At 44.9% G+C, this 15,608-nt stretch overlaps 1 protein-coding gene across 3 annotated transcripts in view; it reads right to left on the bottom strand.

The window, feature by feature from the left end:
* The window catches only part of LOC106729329, a 37,109-nt gene that overhangs the window by 3,785 nt on the left and 17,716 nt on the right, over positions 1–15,608 (bottom strand). For 2 of the 3 annotated variants that reach the window (XM_032462518.1, XM_032462519.1), the window contains 5 exons: positions 8,361–8,526; positions 5,770–5,845; positions 4,845–5,279; positions 2,580–2,667; positions 1,043–1,141 (listed from right to left, as the gene is read on the bottom strand). In XM_032462518.1, the coding sequence (XP_032318409.1) occupies positions 1,043–1,141; positions 2,580–2,667; positions 4,845–5,279; positions 5,770–5,845; positions 8,361–8,526 (864 nt within the window). The remainder of the gene's footprint in view (positions 1–1,042; positions 1,142–2,579; positions 2,668–4,844; positions 5,280–5,769; positions 5,846–8,360; positions 8,527–15,608) is intronic. The other variant, XM_032462520.1, reaches the window with a different exon arrangement.

Here is a 15,608-nt window from a genome sequence, read left to right as displayed (position 1 = left end):
CACTCTAAATGGTGAATTTTATGGTGTGTAAATTATATCTTAATTTTAAAACACAATACTTAGAATATTAACCCAGATATATATGTATATGTATCTAGAAGGAAATAGACCAAACTGTGGGGAAAAAAAACTTACTCTATAAATAAATATCCTCTATGTCGCACAAAGGAGCATCAAGCCAAAAGGGAAGAGAAAACTCAGATTTGCTTGTGGTCATTCATTTACGTAGTAGAGAGGCAAACAAGCTAAAGAAAGCTCCTTAAAAACACACAGTAACTTACCCGAGAGCAAAATCCTGTGACGTCACTAAATTAAAGGGTAACTTTCTTATGTCTCATGGCTAACAGAAGAGATCTTGCCTAAAGATTTAAACACGATGGGACAGTCAAAGGTCTACTGTTCCCAAGACAGGCTTGTCTGGGGACTTGAGTCCAAAAAGCCCACCTGTAAAAGGGGGTCTGCACGTGGAGCTGGGTGTCGTAGACAGACACAGAGCTTTCCAAAAGCTATGGGAGGCGTGAGATTTGGGGGAGCCTTTATTCATCACAGAGCATCCCCACTGATCTGCATATTTTAACAAACTGATGTTTGGGGTTTGAAACCTGTTCTCTGTGTGATGAGACTCTTCTCTCTCGCCCAGGACCTCAGGTTACTGAGCAAGCTGCTGCTCGAGTGTCTGAGTGAGAACAACGACAACGTTGGGTTTGTGGATTTGAACATACACGTGTGTGGGAGTGGGGGGGTGTATCTCTCCAGGATCTGAGGTATCTTGTTCGGATGCGGATTCAGGGTTGGTGACGCTCAAGCACCACTTCTTTCTGAGCAAAGCAAGCTGTGCGAATGGGTGAGGGTGGAGGTGTCTGGAACCTCCCATCCCAACCCCTCCCCTTCTCCTACCCAAGTCCAGGCCCCATCTGTCAATCTTGGAACCCAGTCCCATTGGCAAATTACAGCCCGAGGGTAAGAGCTGATAGGCCCTCGCCTCTTCTCCACATAGGACCTCCTGAGACACAGCATGGAAGCAGAGATGCGTTTTTCTTACCTGTTCTTTCCTGTCCATGTAAGCACGAGTCAGTGGGCTCCAAGTCCGGTGTGCACCTTTCTTCTGCCTCTGTGCAAATGTCTGAATTACTAGACGTGACTGAAAATAACAGGGATCTGAATCTTACTGCTTACGTCCTAACTGGCTGTAGACCATAATCTTTCATTCTTAACGAAGACTCAGATCTGACAGTCCACATCTCCCACTTGTCACCTCACACGTGGACCCCATCCTAAGTCCATTAATTACTCCTGTTCCCCCAAAGGCTAACATTATCTACGTTTCCCTCATGGAGACCTGGGCCCTTCCTGCCAAGAGGTCTCAGTCACAGTCAGCCTCAGCTGCATGGCCAAAGCCACAATGGGGTCACCCATTCAACCAGGGCTCATTACAGCTTTGGTCCTCTGAAGGTGGCCCAGGTCCAGTTCACCTGGCTGGGACACATCATCGTCTAGGATCTAATCTCAGATGTGTGAGGATTCTCAAGATGTCTGGATAATGTAGGATCATTGAAGGTGAAGGATGGTTTTTAACACATAAGAGATCTTTTAGAAAGAGCCATGGCTTTGACTTTGGAGTCAGGGTAGGCTGTCCAGGGTAATTGACTGTTTGAGAGTCACCCTCTTGCATTCCTGTATGACAACAAGGAACCTCTCCATTCACCTGGCCTCCGCTGCAGAGGAATGCCAGGACCTTTCCTATGGTGGAGCTCATGCCAGCCCTGCAGAAAGAGTCCCACTTGACTCTCTAAGGTCTCCCTAAAGGCTTTCTAGTTGCCTTTGCGTTTTAAGGAATGTCAGGCTATACAAACTTTAAGATAAATCTCTTAGGCAAACCTCTTAGACTCAGCCTTCACAGCTTAATCCAACCCCAGAAGGTTGCCAGGGAAACAGGCTGAAAAGGAGCAAGAGGAGACTCCTAGGGGAGATGGGGACCTGAACTTCTTAGTGCTAAAATTCTGTGGGTCCATGAGGACTGTTTAATTGAGATCCTACCCACTCCCCACTCTCTTTTGCGGGCACCTCCAACCTCCCAGCCACCGCCCTTTACTCACGAAGATTTTAGGATCTGGCTCACTGTCTCTGTCCCTATCATCACAATCACAAAGACAACCTACCTACATTCTGCCCTTCAGATTTTTTAAATCTTTATTGACATCTTTTCTTCTATTCCATCTTATCCCCTCGCTCCCAGGACCATGACCTCCCCTTTCAAAGATGCCAACATTTCTTAAACCCTTTCAGGATCTTAATCCACTGTCACCACCACCTTCCTCACATCTAGCCTTCTTGCCCACTGTCCTCATGTCTCTCCTTGCCCAGCTTGGATCCCTGGCCCTTCCTTCTGCTCACCTGCATCCACATTCCCTCTATTACTTAACCCCTCTCTCTGTTTGTCATGTTTGTTTGGCTAAATCCCAACTCTGTTGAAACTCACCTCCTTGTCTACTTAGCTCCCAAACTCAAGCCATTGTGTGAGGCCAGAGAGAAACATGTGACCAGCAGACGGGTCTTGCTTTCTATTTATGACCACAAACCTCAGGTGGGCCCTTAGCATTGTCCGAGTGATTCCCTCTTCTTCTGCCCTCTCTCCACACTTGGCCGATGACCTTGGTTCTTATTTCACTGGAAAATTAAGTCAGAAGAGCATTCTTCTCACCAACAAATCCATCAACTTCCGCATCTGGATTCTCTGGCTCCTTTCAGAATTCTCCACTTGTGCCTAATCGAGGGCATCACTATTGCCGCCTCTCTCCTGACTCACCTCTCTACTCGGTCACTTCCCTCACCCTACAAATACTCTGTAAGAATTCCTCTTGTTTAAAAACAATCTTCTATGAAAGAGGAATGGTCCTACAAGATATTAATATGTACTGTGAAACCTCTGTAATCCAAACAGCGTGATATCAAAGTCTAAAAAGACCAACAGACCAGTGGAATAAAATGGAAAGTCAACAAATAGGCGCAAATACTTAAAGAAATCTAGGTTATGATGAAGGAGATACCCCGAAATCACTGGGGTTTCCTGGTGTTGGGCCAGCTGTATTTAAAAGTTAATTTAGATCTATTTCTTGCACTATATACAAGAAGAATTGCCAAACGAATCAAAGCTCTAGATGCAAAATGAAATTGCATAAATACTAGGAAGAAAACATGGATGGACTCTGATGTAACCTAAGTAGGAAAAGATTTTTTTCAATATGACTAAAACTCTATATGCTAGAATGGAGAAATTGGTAAATTTGACTACCAAAAAAAGCTTTCGCATTGTCAAAACACAAATGAAAACTGACAGAAAAATATTTGTAGCATGGCTCAGAAAGAACCCATATCTAATATTTTAAAAATTAAGAGAGACCAGAAATCCATTAGAAAAGAGGACAAAAGACATGAACAGACAGTTCATTAAAAGAAATATAAAATTGGTCCTTACACATGAAAATGTGTATTTCACTCAATAAAAAATGCAAATTAAGTCCACATTGCTTTTTTTTAACCCATCAGATTGGAAAACAATTTTTTTTCTCAAAGCTTTAACAATACCCTCTGTTGGTGAGACTAGAGAAACAGGTCCTCAGGAACACTGCTGATGGGCACGTGATATGGGACCCCCTCTATGGAGTGGAACTTGGCAATATCTAATAAAGCCATGTATGCATTTACCCTTCTCCGCAGCTATTCCTCGTCTAGAAACATATCCCAAATATGTACCTCCAGCAATATAAAAATACAGATACTCATTGCAGCATAATTTACAGTTGCAAAATACGGGAAACTACCTAAATGCCCAAGCACAGGAGATCAGTTGAATAAAATATGGCACACGCACATGCAATGAGGTACTTAGACATTAAAAAAAATAGGAGGAAGAGCTCTGTGAATCGATTCGGAATGATTTCCAGGAGCTACATTTAAGTGAAAAGACAAAGTGCAAAAGAGCATATATCATCTGCTATCTTTGGTAGAAGAAAGAAGGGAAATTATAAGCTTTGCTTATATCTGCTTCTCTTTCCCAAAAGCAGCACCGGAAGAACAAATCGAAAAAGAAGGTAGTTGGTTTCCTATGGGGTGCACAGGGGGGTGCTTCTCTGAGCCTTCCTTTCTGTATGGTTTTAAGTTTGGGTAGCATTTCAGTGTTGTACATATCAAAAACAAAATTAAACTGATAATAAAGTTTAATACCCAGTACCGCTTTGCCAGGCTGGCCACACCCTGACTTCCTCCCACGGGCTCAGCCCACGGGTGTTTCGAGTGAGGTGAGCGCGCGACACAATTCTGTGCACTGCATTTGTCTGGCCAGAGGGGCCGGCCCAGAGTAGGGCACCCAACACAGACTGCGCCAGTGACACACCATATTTCTTTAGCTGCTGCCATGCAGAGAGAGGCTGCCTTCCTCTTTTTCACTGTGCTTGAATCCAGGAAGTTTTAGACCTGGGGTGCCCGGTATTCACCTTGAAAGGAAGCCAAAATGGAGGAGAGCGGAGCTGAGAGGTCCGAGACCAATTTACGGAAATACTGCTCAAAGCCCTGCTATTTTTATTTAATGACGTCAACCATCATTTCAAGACTTTGCCTTTGCCTGCTTGAGTTGGGTTTTCTGTCACTGCACTCAGAGTCTCAACAGATACACTGGTGGAGCCTGTTATTTTGCAGGTGTGGACTCTAAGGCTCAATGAGGTGAAGAAAGAGGCCCAAAGTCACGCTGGGAGATTAGCGCAAAGGCGGTGCTAACACTCAGACCGTCTGGGTCCAAGTTCAGATGACAGGGTCAGTGTGGTAGGTGGCCTTCGCCCCAGGCTCACCTGAGGGAGAAATCCGAGGGACGGTCACATCCAAGGTGGAAGGGAAGGCCACAGGAGGAGAGCTCAGCGTCCTGCATCCCTGGCCTGCGGTGCTCCAGGCCACTTCTGCTGGCCCTGGCAGGCCCACCCGCACACCTGCAGGCCGAGACAGGAGATGTTCGAGGCCATCGTGCGAGGCCACCCAGGCTCCCGCTGTGTTGGGAGAGCATCATTGGACAGCCCTGAACCTCGTCAGCCCAGACAGACCTTTGGGGTCTGGTGGACACAGCGTTTATGAGAGCTGGATGAAGGCCCTTCATCCCAGGCCCAAGCACATCGGGATGCGTGTTGAGAAACTCATTGGCTGGGAAGTCACTCACTGCGGCAGCCAGACCCATGGACGTGGAGTTGAAAGATGCAGGTTCAGACCCTGGCTCTTCCGCTCCTCCGTGTGACCTTTTACACGGGAAAGGTGGATCAAAATGACACTCCAAGGAATCAGACTGACGCTTGGGAGGGGCCTCAGGGAGCCAGTCCTCCAACCAGTAGCCCACAGCCTGAACCCAGCTCACAGGCAGTTTTACTTGGCCAGCACAGAGTTTTGAAAATAAACCAGCCAGTGCTGAAAATCAGGGTATTTCACATAAAAATCCAGATGTTTGCTTTCTTTTGAAAATAATGGAGCAAGACTTGGGGACACTGGCCAGAACTGTGACATATACACCCCCTTTGTCCAGCCACGTGAGGCTCATCTGCCCTCCGGTTCCTGCCTCCCTCACCCCCTGCAACCCCCCGCCCTACAGCTGAACTGGGGTGGATGCCGGTAGCCACTCAGCATCTCACTCTGCTATTTGTCTCGGGGCAGAGAACTCTTGCTCTGCACTGTGTGTCCTCCCAGGTGGGGAAGCAAAGGATTAGCAGAGAGGCCCCTGCCATTCTCACCTACCTCCCACGCTGCTCACCAGCTCCACTCATGATGTGATCTGCTTGGAGCCAGGAGGCGTCTGAATTTATGGGCATAACTGGAAATGCAAATGTCAACAGGAAGTTCATGGATTAAAGAGACAGAATGAGAATTAGGACTCAAGTTCAAGTTCTGTGGGTTGAGATACAAACTCTAGGCTACCTATTCAGGGGGACTGGCAGGTGCACTTGTGGTGAGCTTGGGGGGCGTTGTGGTGGGTAGTCAGTGTAGGAACAGGGTCAAGGACGGAGGGAAACAAGTTCAGAGGCAAGAAATCCAGCCTCTGGGTACCTGGCAGGGGAACCAGTGATGCTGACGGCCCAAGTCCGGGTCAGGGCCAGGTCTCCCGGTAGCGTGAACAGGCACAGCTGGCTGGGGGACAGGAAATCAGGCGGAACTTGACAAAGGCTGGGTGACATCCTGGTGGGTTCCCATGTGGAACCCACAAGAGGCCACCAGGTTTGGCCTCTTCTGGGGAAGTTCCCCTGAGTCTAGTTTTATCCTTTGACAGAGGAAATAAAAGTTCTCAGGAAATTTGGTGAGAGGTCTATTGAAGCTTAATTAAACCTTTGCTGCCAGTGTTGTTCATCATGGAGCTAATTCAACACGGGGTCCTGGTTCTCAAACTCAGCTGATGTGAGGGTCTTAGAAGACAGAACGCCTCCTATAACCTAAGGTATAATCATAGACTATATGTAGGTTTTTAGCCCACAATTTGAAATTCAGTGCAGTGCTGAGCTGATGTAGATGGTACACGTGCACTGGGGATATGGGTTATGGATGTATACAGTCATTCAGCAAACATTCATTAACTGAGTGCCTGGAGTTTATAATCCATTTTACTTAACACTATGGACCCCACAACCCTGGATAAGACACTGCCTTCACCCTGGAGCAAACTACCAGGCAGTCAGGTCAAGTGCATGTCTGGGGATCTGGAAACCAATGAGATTCAAGGAGACCTGTGCACATCACCTGCTACCCCTCTGCAGTGGGGCCCAAGGCCAGATAATGTTGCCTTTCAATAAAGATTTCTTGGTGGGGGGAAGGTATAACTCAGTGGTAGAGCTTGTGTTTAGCATGCACGAGGTCCTGGGGTCAATCCCCAGTACCTCCATTAAAAAAATAATAATAAATAAATAAATAAATAAATAAATAAATAAATAAACAAACAAACAAACAAACCTAATTACTTTCCTCTCTGCCCCCAAAAAAGGAAAAAAAAAAATTCTAAAATAAACAAAACAAAACATTTCTTGGGAAGGGTTTCTTAACCAGACTTCCCTAGCTGGGAGCATCTGAGAAACTTTTCCCAGAGCGTCAGCCTGCAAGTGGTAATTTCCTGCTTGAAGCTAGCAGTATCTGTATACCACCGAACTAAATTTTAAAAAGAAAAAAAAAAAATCATCCAATTGTTTCCAAATAACAGGATGTTTTTGGTGCTGTAAAAAAAAAAAAAAGCTACTGATTATTTAATACTGACTATGTGCTGGGATCTTTGCATATATTTTCTCATTTAATCTGCCCAACAGCCCTGCAAGGTCGCTGGTACCATCCCTGGCTGCACATGGAGGTTCAATAACATTTAGTTCCACTTGCATTACGTCTGAGAGTCCTAAGATCTGAATGCAGACTTTCAAAGTAGAATCTGGTTTATGTTTGAAGCCCAGTCTGTGGTCCAGGCATCTGTGGTCCCCCACACAATACGCTTCAGCACAGGGAGGCTGCCAGGGGTTGGCAACCAGGCTCCCTGGGGCGGCAACCTGACATCAATTAGCCATCCCAAGAACGTGGCCCCAAAGCAGACCTCCAGCCTTTCACTCCTCCTCCATCACTTCCTACCAGAGACCAAAAGAAGAACTCGCAAAGGCCATCATGGGTCTTGTCATGGGGCATTCTGACACTCAGCCACTGCTGGGGATTTTGGGAGGGGAAGTAACACTGACATCACAAACATAGAACCGAAAAATGCTTGAAGGGTTCATCTTCTGCAGGCACCTCTGTGAGACAAGACGCAGTTTTCTCCCTTGAAGAGTCAGAAACGGACACTTCACCTCTTTCGGTAATTTCTGCCACTGTTTTAGCCCCCAAATAGAGAAGATTTTCTTCCAACTCAAGTTCTGATTTAACTTTGGTCATATATACATATATATATATATATATATTTTTTTTTTTAGTCCAGAAAGATGAACTGGTTAGCATTAGTCCTGTCACAAACCTCAACATCTTAAAGATCATGTCTTTATGTCTTTTCATTTCAGGCCAGCTAAGCACAATGATCTATACCTGTGTTCTTCACTTGGGGTTCTTATCTGTACTGTGTGCAGTTTTTCAGCTATTTCCTCAAATATGTGACTGCAGCAGATTGAATGATGGCTGCCCTCTCATCCCTCTTTCCCTGTTGTGTGGAATTATATATCCGTGACCTCTGCCATGTGACTTGTGGTCTCTCTCATGAGAATCAACGCAGTGTACTTCCTCGCCCCATTGCTAATTGGCTAGGTCCCCAGGACTTGCTTTGGACAACAGAATGTTAGTGAAAATAATGTAGCAGAGGCTTTAAATGTGCTTGCCTGGTTCGAGTCGGTCTCTTGTGCCATAACCACGAGAAGTCCCTGCCCCAGGTGGTGCCAGTCCCAGACAGAGATCTAGGAAGCAGGCCCAAAGTGGACTTGGAATTTGGAGCCATGCCCAGCTGAGTCCAACCAAGATCAGCTGAATCTCAGCCACCCAACAGACCTGTAAGCAAGAAAAAGAAACGCCTTTTTTCAAAATTATAGAATAGATAAACAAGATTATACTGTACAGCACAGGAAAATATATACAAGATCTTATGGTAGCTCACAGAGAAAAAAATGTGACAATGAATATATACGTTCAGGTATAACTGAAAAATTGTGCTCTACACTGGAATTTGACACAACATTGTAAAATGATTATAAGTCAATAAAAAATGTTAAAAAAAAAAAAAGAAAAAGAAACGTCTTTGATGCAAGTCACTGAGATCTGGAGGGAGTTGTTTGCTATACAGCATAACTGAATGTTGCAAGGTCTAATCCAAACTACAGCCAGGTTGCTACCTGATCCTTGCATGGACCACCCTTCAAGACCACCTCGTTCATGAAAACTTCCCTGGTTAACTTCAGATCCTCTACACCTTGACCACTCCAGACCCTGCTTTTCTATGTCCTATATTTTGGCACTTGTTTATATTCAATAGAACACTTTCTAGAACTCAGCCTGATATATTATTTAATAATTGCATATTTGAAACATTATCAATAAGACTATGAAGTCATGGAGAACAGGGATCATATGAATATAGTACAGGCAATAAAACCCTGTTAATTACAAATATTCTGTACCATTATCCCCCATCCTTGTCAGAATAAGGCTTCCAATAGTTACTTAGAAACGCATTGTTGGGGGAAGGGTATAACTCAGTAGTAGAGTGCCTGCCTAGCATGCATGAGTTCCTAGGTTCGATCCCCAGTACCGCCATTAAGTAAATAAATAAATAAATAAATAAATAAATAAATAAATAAATAATAAACCCAATTACCTCCCCCACAAAAAAAAACAAAAACAAAAACAGAAACACATTGTTACTGTACATACAGGGGCCAGCATAAGGCTATGCACACAGTAACCACAGGAGGCATTCAAATATTCATGAAATGTTCATTGGAAAGGAAAATGTGACTGAGTTTTTGTCAATCAGATAAATATTTCTGATCTATTAACATTCAATTTCATCTATTTTGTCTTCTTTTGATAAATATAATATTCAATTATCAATTCCACAGGATATTGAGTTAAAATTTTCCCTTTCCCATCCAAAAATCTATTAATAAAAATAAACGTGAGCTCAAGAAGTTACCTAATTAAAACACTTACAAGGCAAAATCTGTGAAAAGTTAATATTCACTCTCAATGTTACAGTTCTATATGTCTCATTTTCTTAATAAAACATACTTTTGTGTATGAGAGCAAATAATCTTTGATTTTCATGTTCTATATTTGAAAGCAGGGACAATTGTTCAGAATCACATTTTTTTCACAATTTAGTTTCAAATGCAGTGTAGTTCCTCTTTCTATTTACGTAAGCAGAAAGATTTGCTTTATATAAAAGAATTCAATGAACTGGGTTTTTTTTTAAGGTACATATTTACTTTTCATATACAGGAATTTTCCAGATGACTGGTTGAATTAGTACATTCACATGGTACATTGATCTGGGGTTTTAAAAAAACTGAACAATAGAAAAGGCTATCTTTTCTTTCCATCTATGGACCTAACTATCAAAGCATCATGTCTGATGCTACCACAAATTATATAACAGAATGAACGCTGTTCCTTCAAATCAGTCACCTCATCCAATTATTCCAAGGAATTGCCAGTGCTCTAAACTGTGCTGAAAATCTCTTTTGTGTGTGATTTCCTTCAAACCCTGCTGTACATTTTTAAAAATATTGTTAAAAGCAGCAAATCTCTGTCTTTGAGAATGCATGTGGTTTTGGAAACAGAAAAAGTCATTTGGAGGCAAGTTTGGTGAAAAAGAAGAGCCGTCGAGCCGAACGATATAAAGAAGAAATTCAAATGTGTCCACAATCTCACAAGCCAGAGATAACCACCACCAACACACCGGTACATTTACTTCCAACAGGTTTTTCACATATACATTTTCACACAAGTGGGACATGCCAGATACGCAGCTCGGACCCTCCCCCATGTGTTCCCCAGTCAACATTCCTATTATTCTCCTTTCATGAGGTTTGGGGAAGCTGAGTAACAGGAAAAGTCATGCTTCAGAGAGTGTTCTAACTTCCAACTTCTTTCAAAACGTGTAGAAGTTGAAAAAGGTGAAGAGGTATACAAAATAAGAATGTTTATATGATTTTCTGTTCCCTGTTCCTTGCTGATAATATCTTGCAAGAATAATATTTGGGCAAACCACCACGAAGCATGACAAGTGAGAGAGAAACCAAGAGTGAGAGAGAATGAAAAGATGTGGTTTTAACAAAGAATAAAGAGAATGTGGTGTCATCCCCAAGTCAGTCATTTGTGGAGACCCTCTGGGTGTGTGTGTGTGTGAGAGAGAGAGAGAGAGAGAGAAGGAGGGAAGGAGGGAAGGAGGAATACAGCTTTCAACACAAATCACAAAAGCTTATTTCCTAGTGCTTTGAAATGGAGTAAAATCTCTCAAAATGGAAGAAATGCCACTTGCAGCAGGAATCAGAGAAGGTAGAACCACGGTCTGCATTTACCAGGTCTTTTCCCAAAGTCAGAGGAACCATGCCATGTGTAAGCTTTGTTTTTTCTTGGCACACAGACTAAAGCCTGTTTTCCAAACTCCAAACCTGATCAATCACTGAGTCCAGTGTGACCCACCAGCCCCTTGGCCCCTGTGGCTCCAGTTTTAGGACTCTCTCCACCTGGATTGTGCCCTGCAAACTTAGAAACAAGAGCTGAAAATGCTCCATCTCCACTTTGCCCCAACAACTAAGACCTTCTCCCCCCACCCAGCAGAAGACAGCAATGCTCCTTGACTTGGTCCCACACAAGTCACCGCAGTCTTCATATGAGAGTTGAAATGCCAAAAGATCCCCATTTTTCCCACCCCCCTTTTTCCCTCAGAAACATTTCTTTGTCTATAGAGCCAGTCTAGCCTGGTGGAGGGAGTGCCAGCTTTAAAACTCAACAAATCCTCCTTTCCCCATTTCCCCACTTCATCAACGCTGGGCAGCGACTTCGTCTGCCTCAACATCAACCTCTCTACTGGGATGAAGATGAAGGTAACAGAACATAAAACTATGCCCTGAACAATACATTTGGGAAGATGCTCTGACGCCAGGTCAACCCAACTGAACCGAGGTAAAATCCCATCCTTGAGAGAAGAGAGAAAGCGATAGGCATCAACAGAGTTCGTCGTTGCCGTGTGGTTCCAGAAAGAGCCCTGCATCTGACCTCTTCTCAGCCCAGCTGGGGCCAAGCCCAGAAAGGGAAGACGGCGGGTAGAAACCCAGCGGGCTTTAAAGACCCAAGTCCCTATGACCTCAAAGTCCCTTGAGCCCAGCATGAGGGGAAACAGCAGAGCTTAGTAGGAGCTGTGTCAAGGATGAAATCACAGCTCAGTATTGTCTGTGCTCCAGACAAAGGCAAAAAAGTGGCCGAGGGGGACCCGGACCCAAGGGGCCTCATCAGAACGAGCCAGATGAGGCGGTGCCCCACACATCACGGACTGGAGGCCAGATGTGAACGAGGAGGCGGGAGAGCATCCTGGGCTGACAGGCGACAACCCACCACACACACCGCCAACCAGCCCCAACCCCAAAATGACTAAGATTAAGTTTCTGCAGCTCTTTGGAATGGGAGCACTAAACAGAAACTGAAATCGAAATTAAGTGCAGTCACAAAAAGTTGTATTGTTTGCAAAGCCTGAAACGAGGACTCACGATACGAATGACACATGAAGGGCCTGTGCATGTGGTAGTCACAATAATCTCTAAGTCTTTCCACGATTGCTATTGACTAGTTATAATATTTCAGTCTGCCTTCTTTCTCCTGAGAAGTGGACACACTCACCTTGAGCACTAAAAATAAAGGCACAGCCTAATAGTGTAATAAAAGTTGGAGAACTATTTGATTTTTCTCCATAAGAACCCATTGAGAGATCCCTGCACTCCACACCCTCCCACCTAGAGTAGATTATATTTTTCTTCAGTCAGTGTTCATGCTCCTTGCCCACCCCCCAGGATGGGCTCTGCCTCCCCATCGCCTTGACTTTGGGCTTGGCTGCATGGCATGCTTTGGCCAATGGAAAGTGGCACACATGCTAGCTCGCCACCACGAAGAAGAGACTCTAAGAGGCATTGTGTCTTTCCACTTCCTGTCTGGCATTCCTGCCACCTCCATGAGAGAAGGATGCCCCAGGTGGCCATCGCTCCTCCAGCCTGGGTCTCCAATTGAAAAACATACAGGGCAGACTTGAACCTGACCTGGAACTTGGAACCAAGCCTAGTCAAGTCCAGGGGAATCCAGTCAAGTCCAGGTGAACCACAGCTGAGCCTCAGCTGACCTAAAGTCCCATGATGGAGAAATTAATATTTGCTTTCATAAGCCACTGAAATTTGGAAAAATCGAATACACCATCAACTAAGACCACTCTTCAGCGTGTCAAAGTAAGAGGTGCGAAGATGGACAGACGAAACAAGGGCAAGGAAACAGCCTTACAAAATGAGGGGATATCACCTTTTCAGGAAACTTGTCCAGCAATGGTCACAAGAGATAGCAAAGCAGTACTGCTAGTGAAGCGGGGGGTGGGGCGAGGGAGGAATAAAGACGTCTGACAGCCTTCGAGAGAAGGAGTTCAGAGAAACACATTTCTTCACCCTCAGACTCTCTCTTCAACTCTCCCCATTTTAAGGAATTTAACTCCCTTCTGAGCACTAAGCTTGGTAAATAAACTTTAATGACATGCAATGAATTCTCCATTGCTAGATCTCCTATTTCTAGTTAAAATGCAGCAGGATGGACGTTTGACATTGATTCGGGTTTGCGATTTGGACGGTTCTCATGTAGGTATTTGTCAAAGAACAGATGTTTCTCCACGTGTCATGTGAGATAGGTTAAGTGAGCCCGGGAGGGAGGGTATGGCTGATACAGAGCTCTCTCCCCGAGCAGACGGGGGAGTTATAAATTGCTCTGCGGTTTTCCCTAACCCTGTAGTGGCTGAAGTGAAACCTAGCAGCTGAACAGTTAACCCATTTATTTAATTTGATTTTGATTTTCCATTAAGCGCTCATGATTTATTTAAATAGGTTCTGAAATACCAAATGGAAATGTGAAGAATTTGGCACGAAGGGGGATTAAGAACCAAAATATGAGTCGAATGAAATCCATTTTGCAAATCTCCAGCACTGTCCCATAAACCGCTGGGGAGAGCTGCACAGAATTACTCCTTAAGTGGGTCTGAGCATCAATATCACATCTCTGTTTCTTAACACACGGGCTTCAAGGAACAGCTTCTTTCTTGGGGCTGTGCTTCAAAACCTCACAGTTAAAGCCTGGATTAATGTGAGAAGGGAAAGCAGTGGGGTCAGTTCAGCACCCAGGCCGGGGGACCAGCAGACAGTCGACATCTAAAGTGGACTGGCTACAACTGCTATTTTCAATAAGCACTTTCACACACATTGTCGCCATCTTAATTCCCCGAACAAGCTTTGGAGGCAATTGTCATAGCTGACATTATTTAGTCTCAGATTAAATTTATAGCACAGTGGGGGTGTATTTTTCTGTGCCACATCTTCATTTAATAGACATTTAGCCACCTCAGCTACACTCCATGTGTACAATACATCACGCCCCTGTGCTGGATTTGAACGGTGGTTGCACTATATAGAATAAGGGCATTTTAACCAATGAAGAGCTGCTTTTCTGAAAGACCGCTACCCTGATTTATGCGATGCATGGTCCTTAATCAAGAGTCAACCAACAATTAGGGCAGGGTCCCTGGAGGAAAATATGATCCCATTTGTGACAGTTGATTATGTGACTTAAAATGCAGGACAAACTGTGGGGGAAAGTAGAAGAAACCTCATTTATAAATGAGACCCGGACTTTAGCTGTTCTCTTTAAATTGATCACTCCCACGATTCAGAAGTCATTTTCCACTGAAGCAAATATTCTCCCTGTGACCTTTTATACAATGAGAAATGAAATTATCGAATGGTATTTTTGAACAAACACATTTCAAGACATTAAATCCAGCATGTGTGTGTTGGGGGTGAGGGTGGGGGTGAGTGGGTAGGTGTGTGTCCGTATGTGTGTGGGTGTGGTATGAGTGTCTGTGTGTATCTGTGTATGTGTCTGTGTGTGTGTGTGTGTGTGTCCTTCCTACTGGTCTTTTTAGAACATTTCCTTTAGCCCAGTGGTTTCCACCTCGCCTGCACCGTTAGAATCCCAGGGGAGAGGGAGTTTTAAAACTGACCCTCAGGCTGCACCCCAAGGTGCAGTAAAATAAAATCAAACTCTCTGGGATGGCACCCTGCATCAGCAGTTTTCTGGCCCCCCGCCTCAGGTGATTTAAATGTTTAAACAGAGTTAAAAACTGATTTAGTTAATTATCTTGTTTAACACTGCAGGGGAAGATGAATGGGATAAAAATCATAATGCTTCACTTTGTTGTAACCCCACAAACTCAGGGCCTGAGACAATGGGTATTGATATGGCAAACTCAGGCCTGATGCAGTTTGAGGATCTCTGTCCTTGAAAGAGGACTTTGCAGGAAATGGTGCTGAGAGAGCCACTCCCATGAGCCTAAATAAGGCCCTCCTTGCTTTCAAATGTCAAAGTACTGCAAGCAGCTCCCTCTCAGAAAACCCCCTTGTGTGGCTGGCAGGGAACTTCTGTCCCGCAGCCTCGCCGAGGGACCTGGGCAGCGGGCCAGGGCAGGCCTCCCGCCCGCAGGCCCGGGCCCGCACAGCCTCCGAGAGGCCGCTGAGTAAGGGAGCCGATGGGAGCAGGTGGAGCGCCTGGAATCGCTGGGATGGTTTCATGCTGGCAAAGGGTGACAAGGCACTTGTCTCTACACATCCTTCATAACAACAAGCACATGTCACCTTCCATTTCCTCACAGTCACAGAAAGGCAGACCCAGGAGGGGCCTCCCAGAGGTCTAACCCGGTGGCTTGCCATGCTTTAAAGCCTGGGATTCCTTCGTCCAAAGGAAGCTTCCCCACAAGCCCTGGTAAAGTGAAGGTGCTCAGGTTGGATGGTGGGGTGCCCAGAGCCCGGCCGGGGTCACCCCTGGCCTTTCAACCC

The sequence above is a fragment of the Camelus ferus genome, chromosome 20, assembly GCF_009834535.1.
Source record: "Camelus ferus isolate YT-003-E chromosome 20, BCGSAC_Cfer_1.0, whole genome shotgun sequence".
Classification (NCBI taxonomy): Eukaryota; Metazoa; Chordata; class Mammalia; order Artiodactyla; family Camelidae; genus Camelus; species Camelus ferus.
The sequence above is the reverse complement of the archived record's forward strand: the minus strand, read 5'-3'. Positions and strand labels throughout refer to the sequence as shown.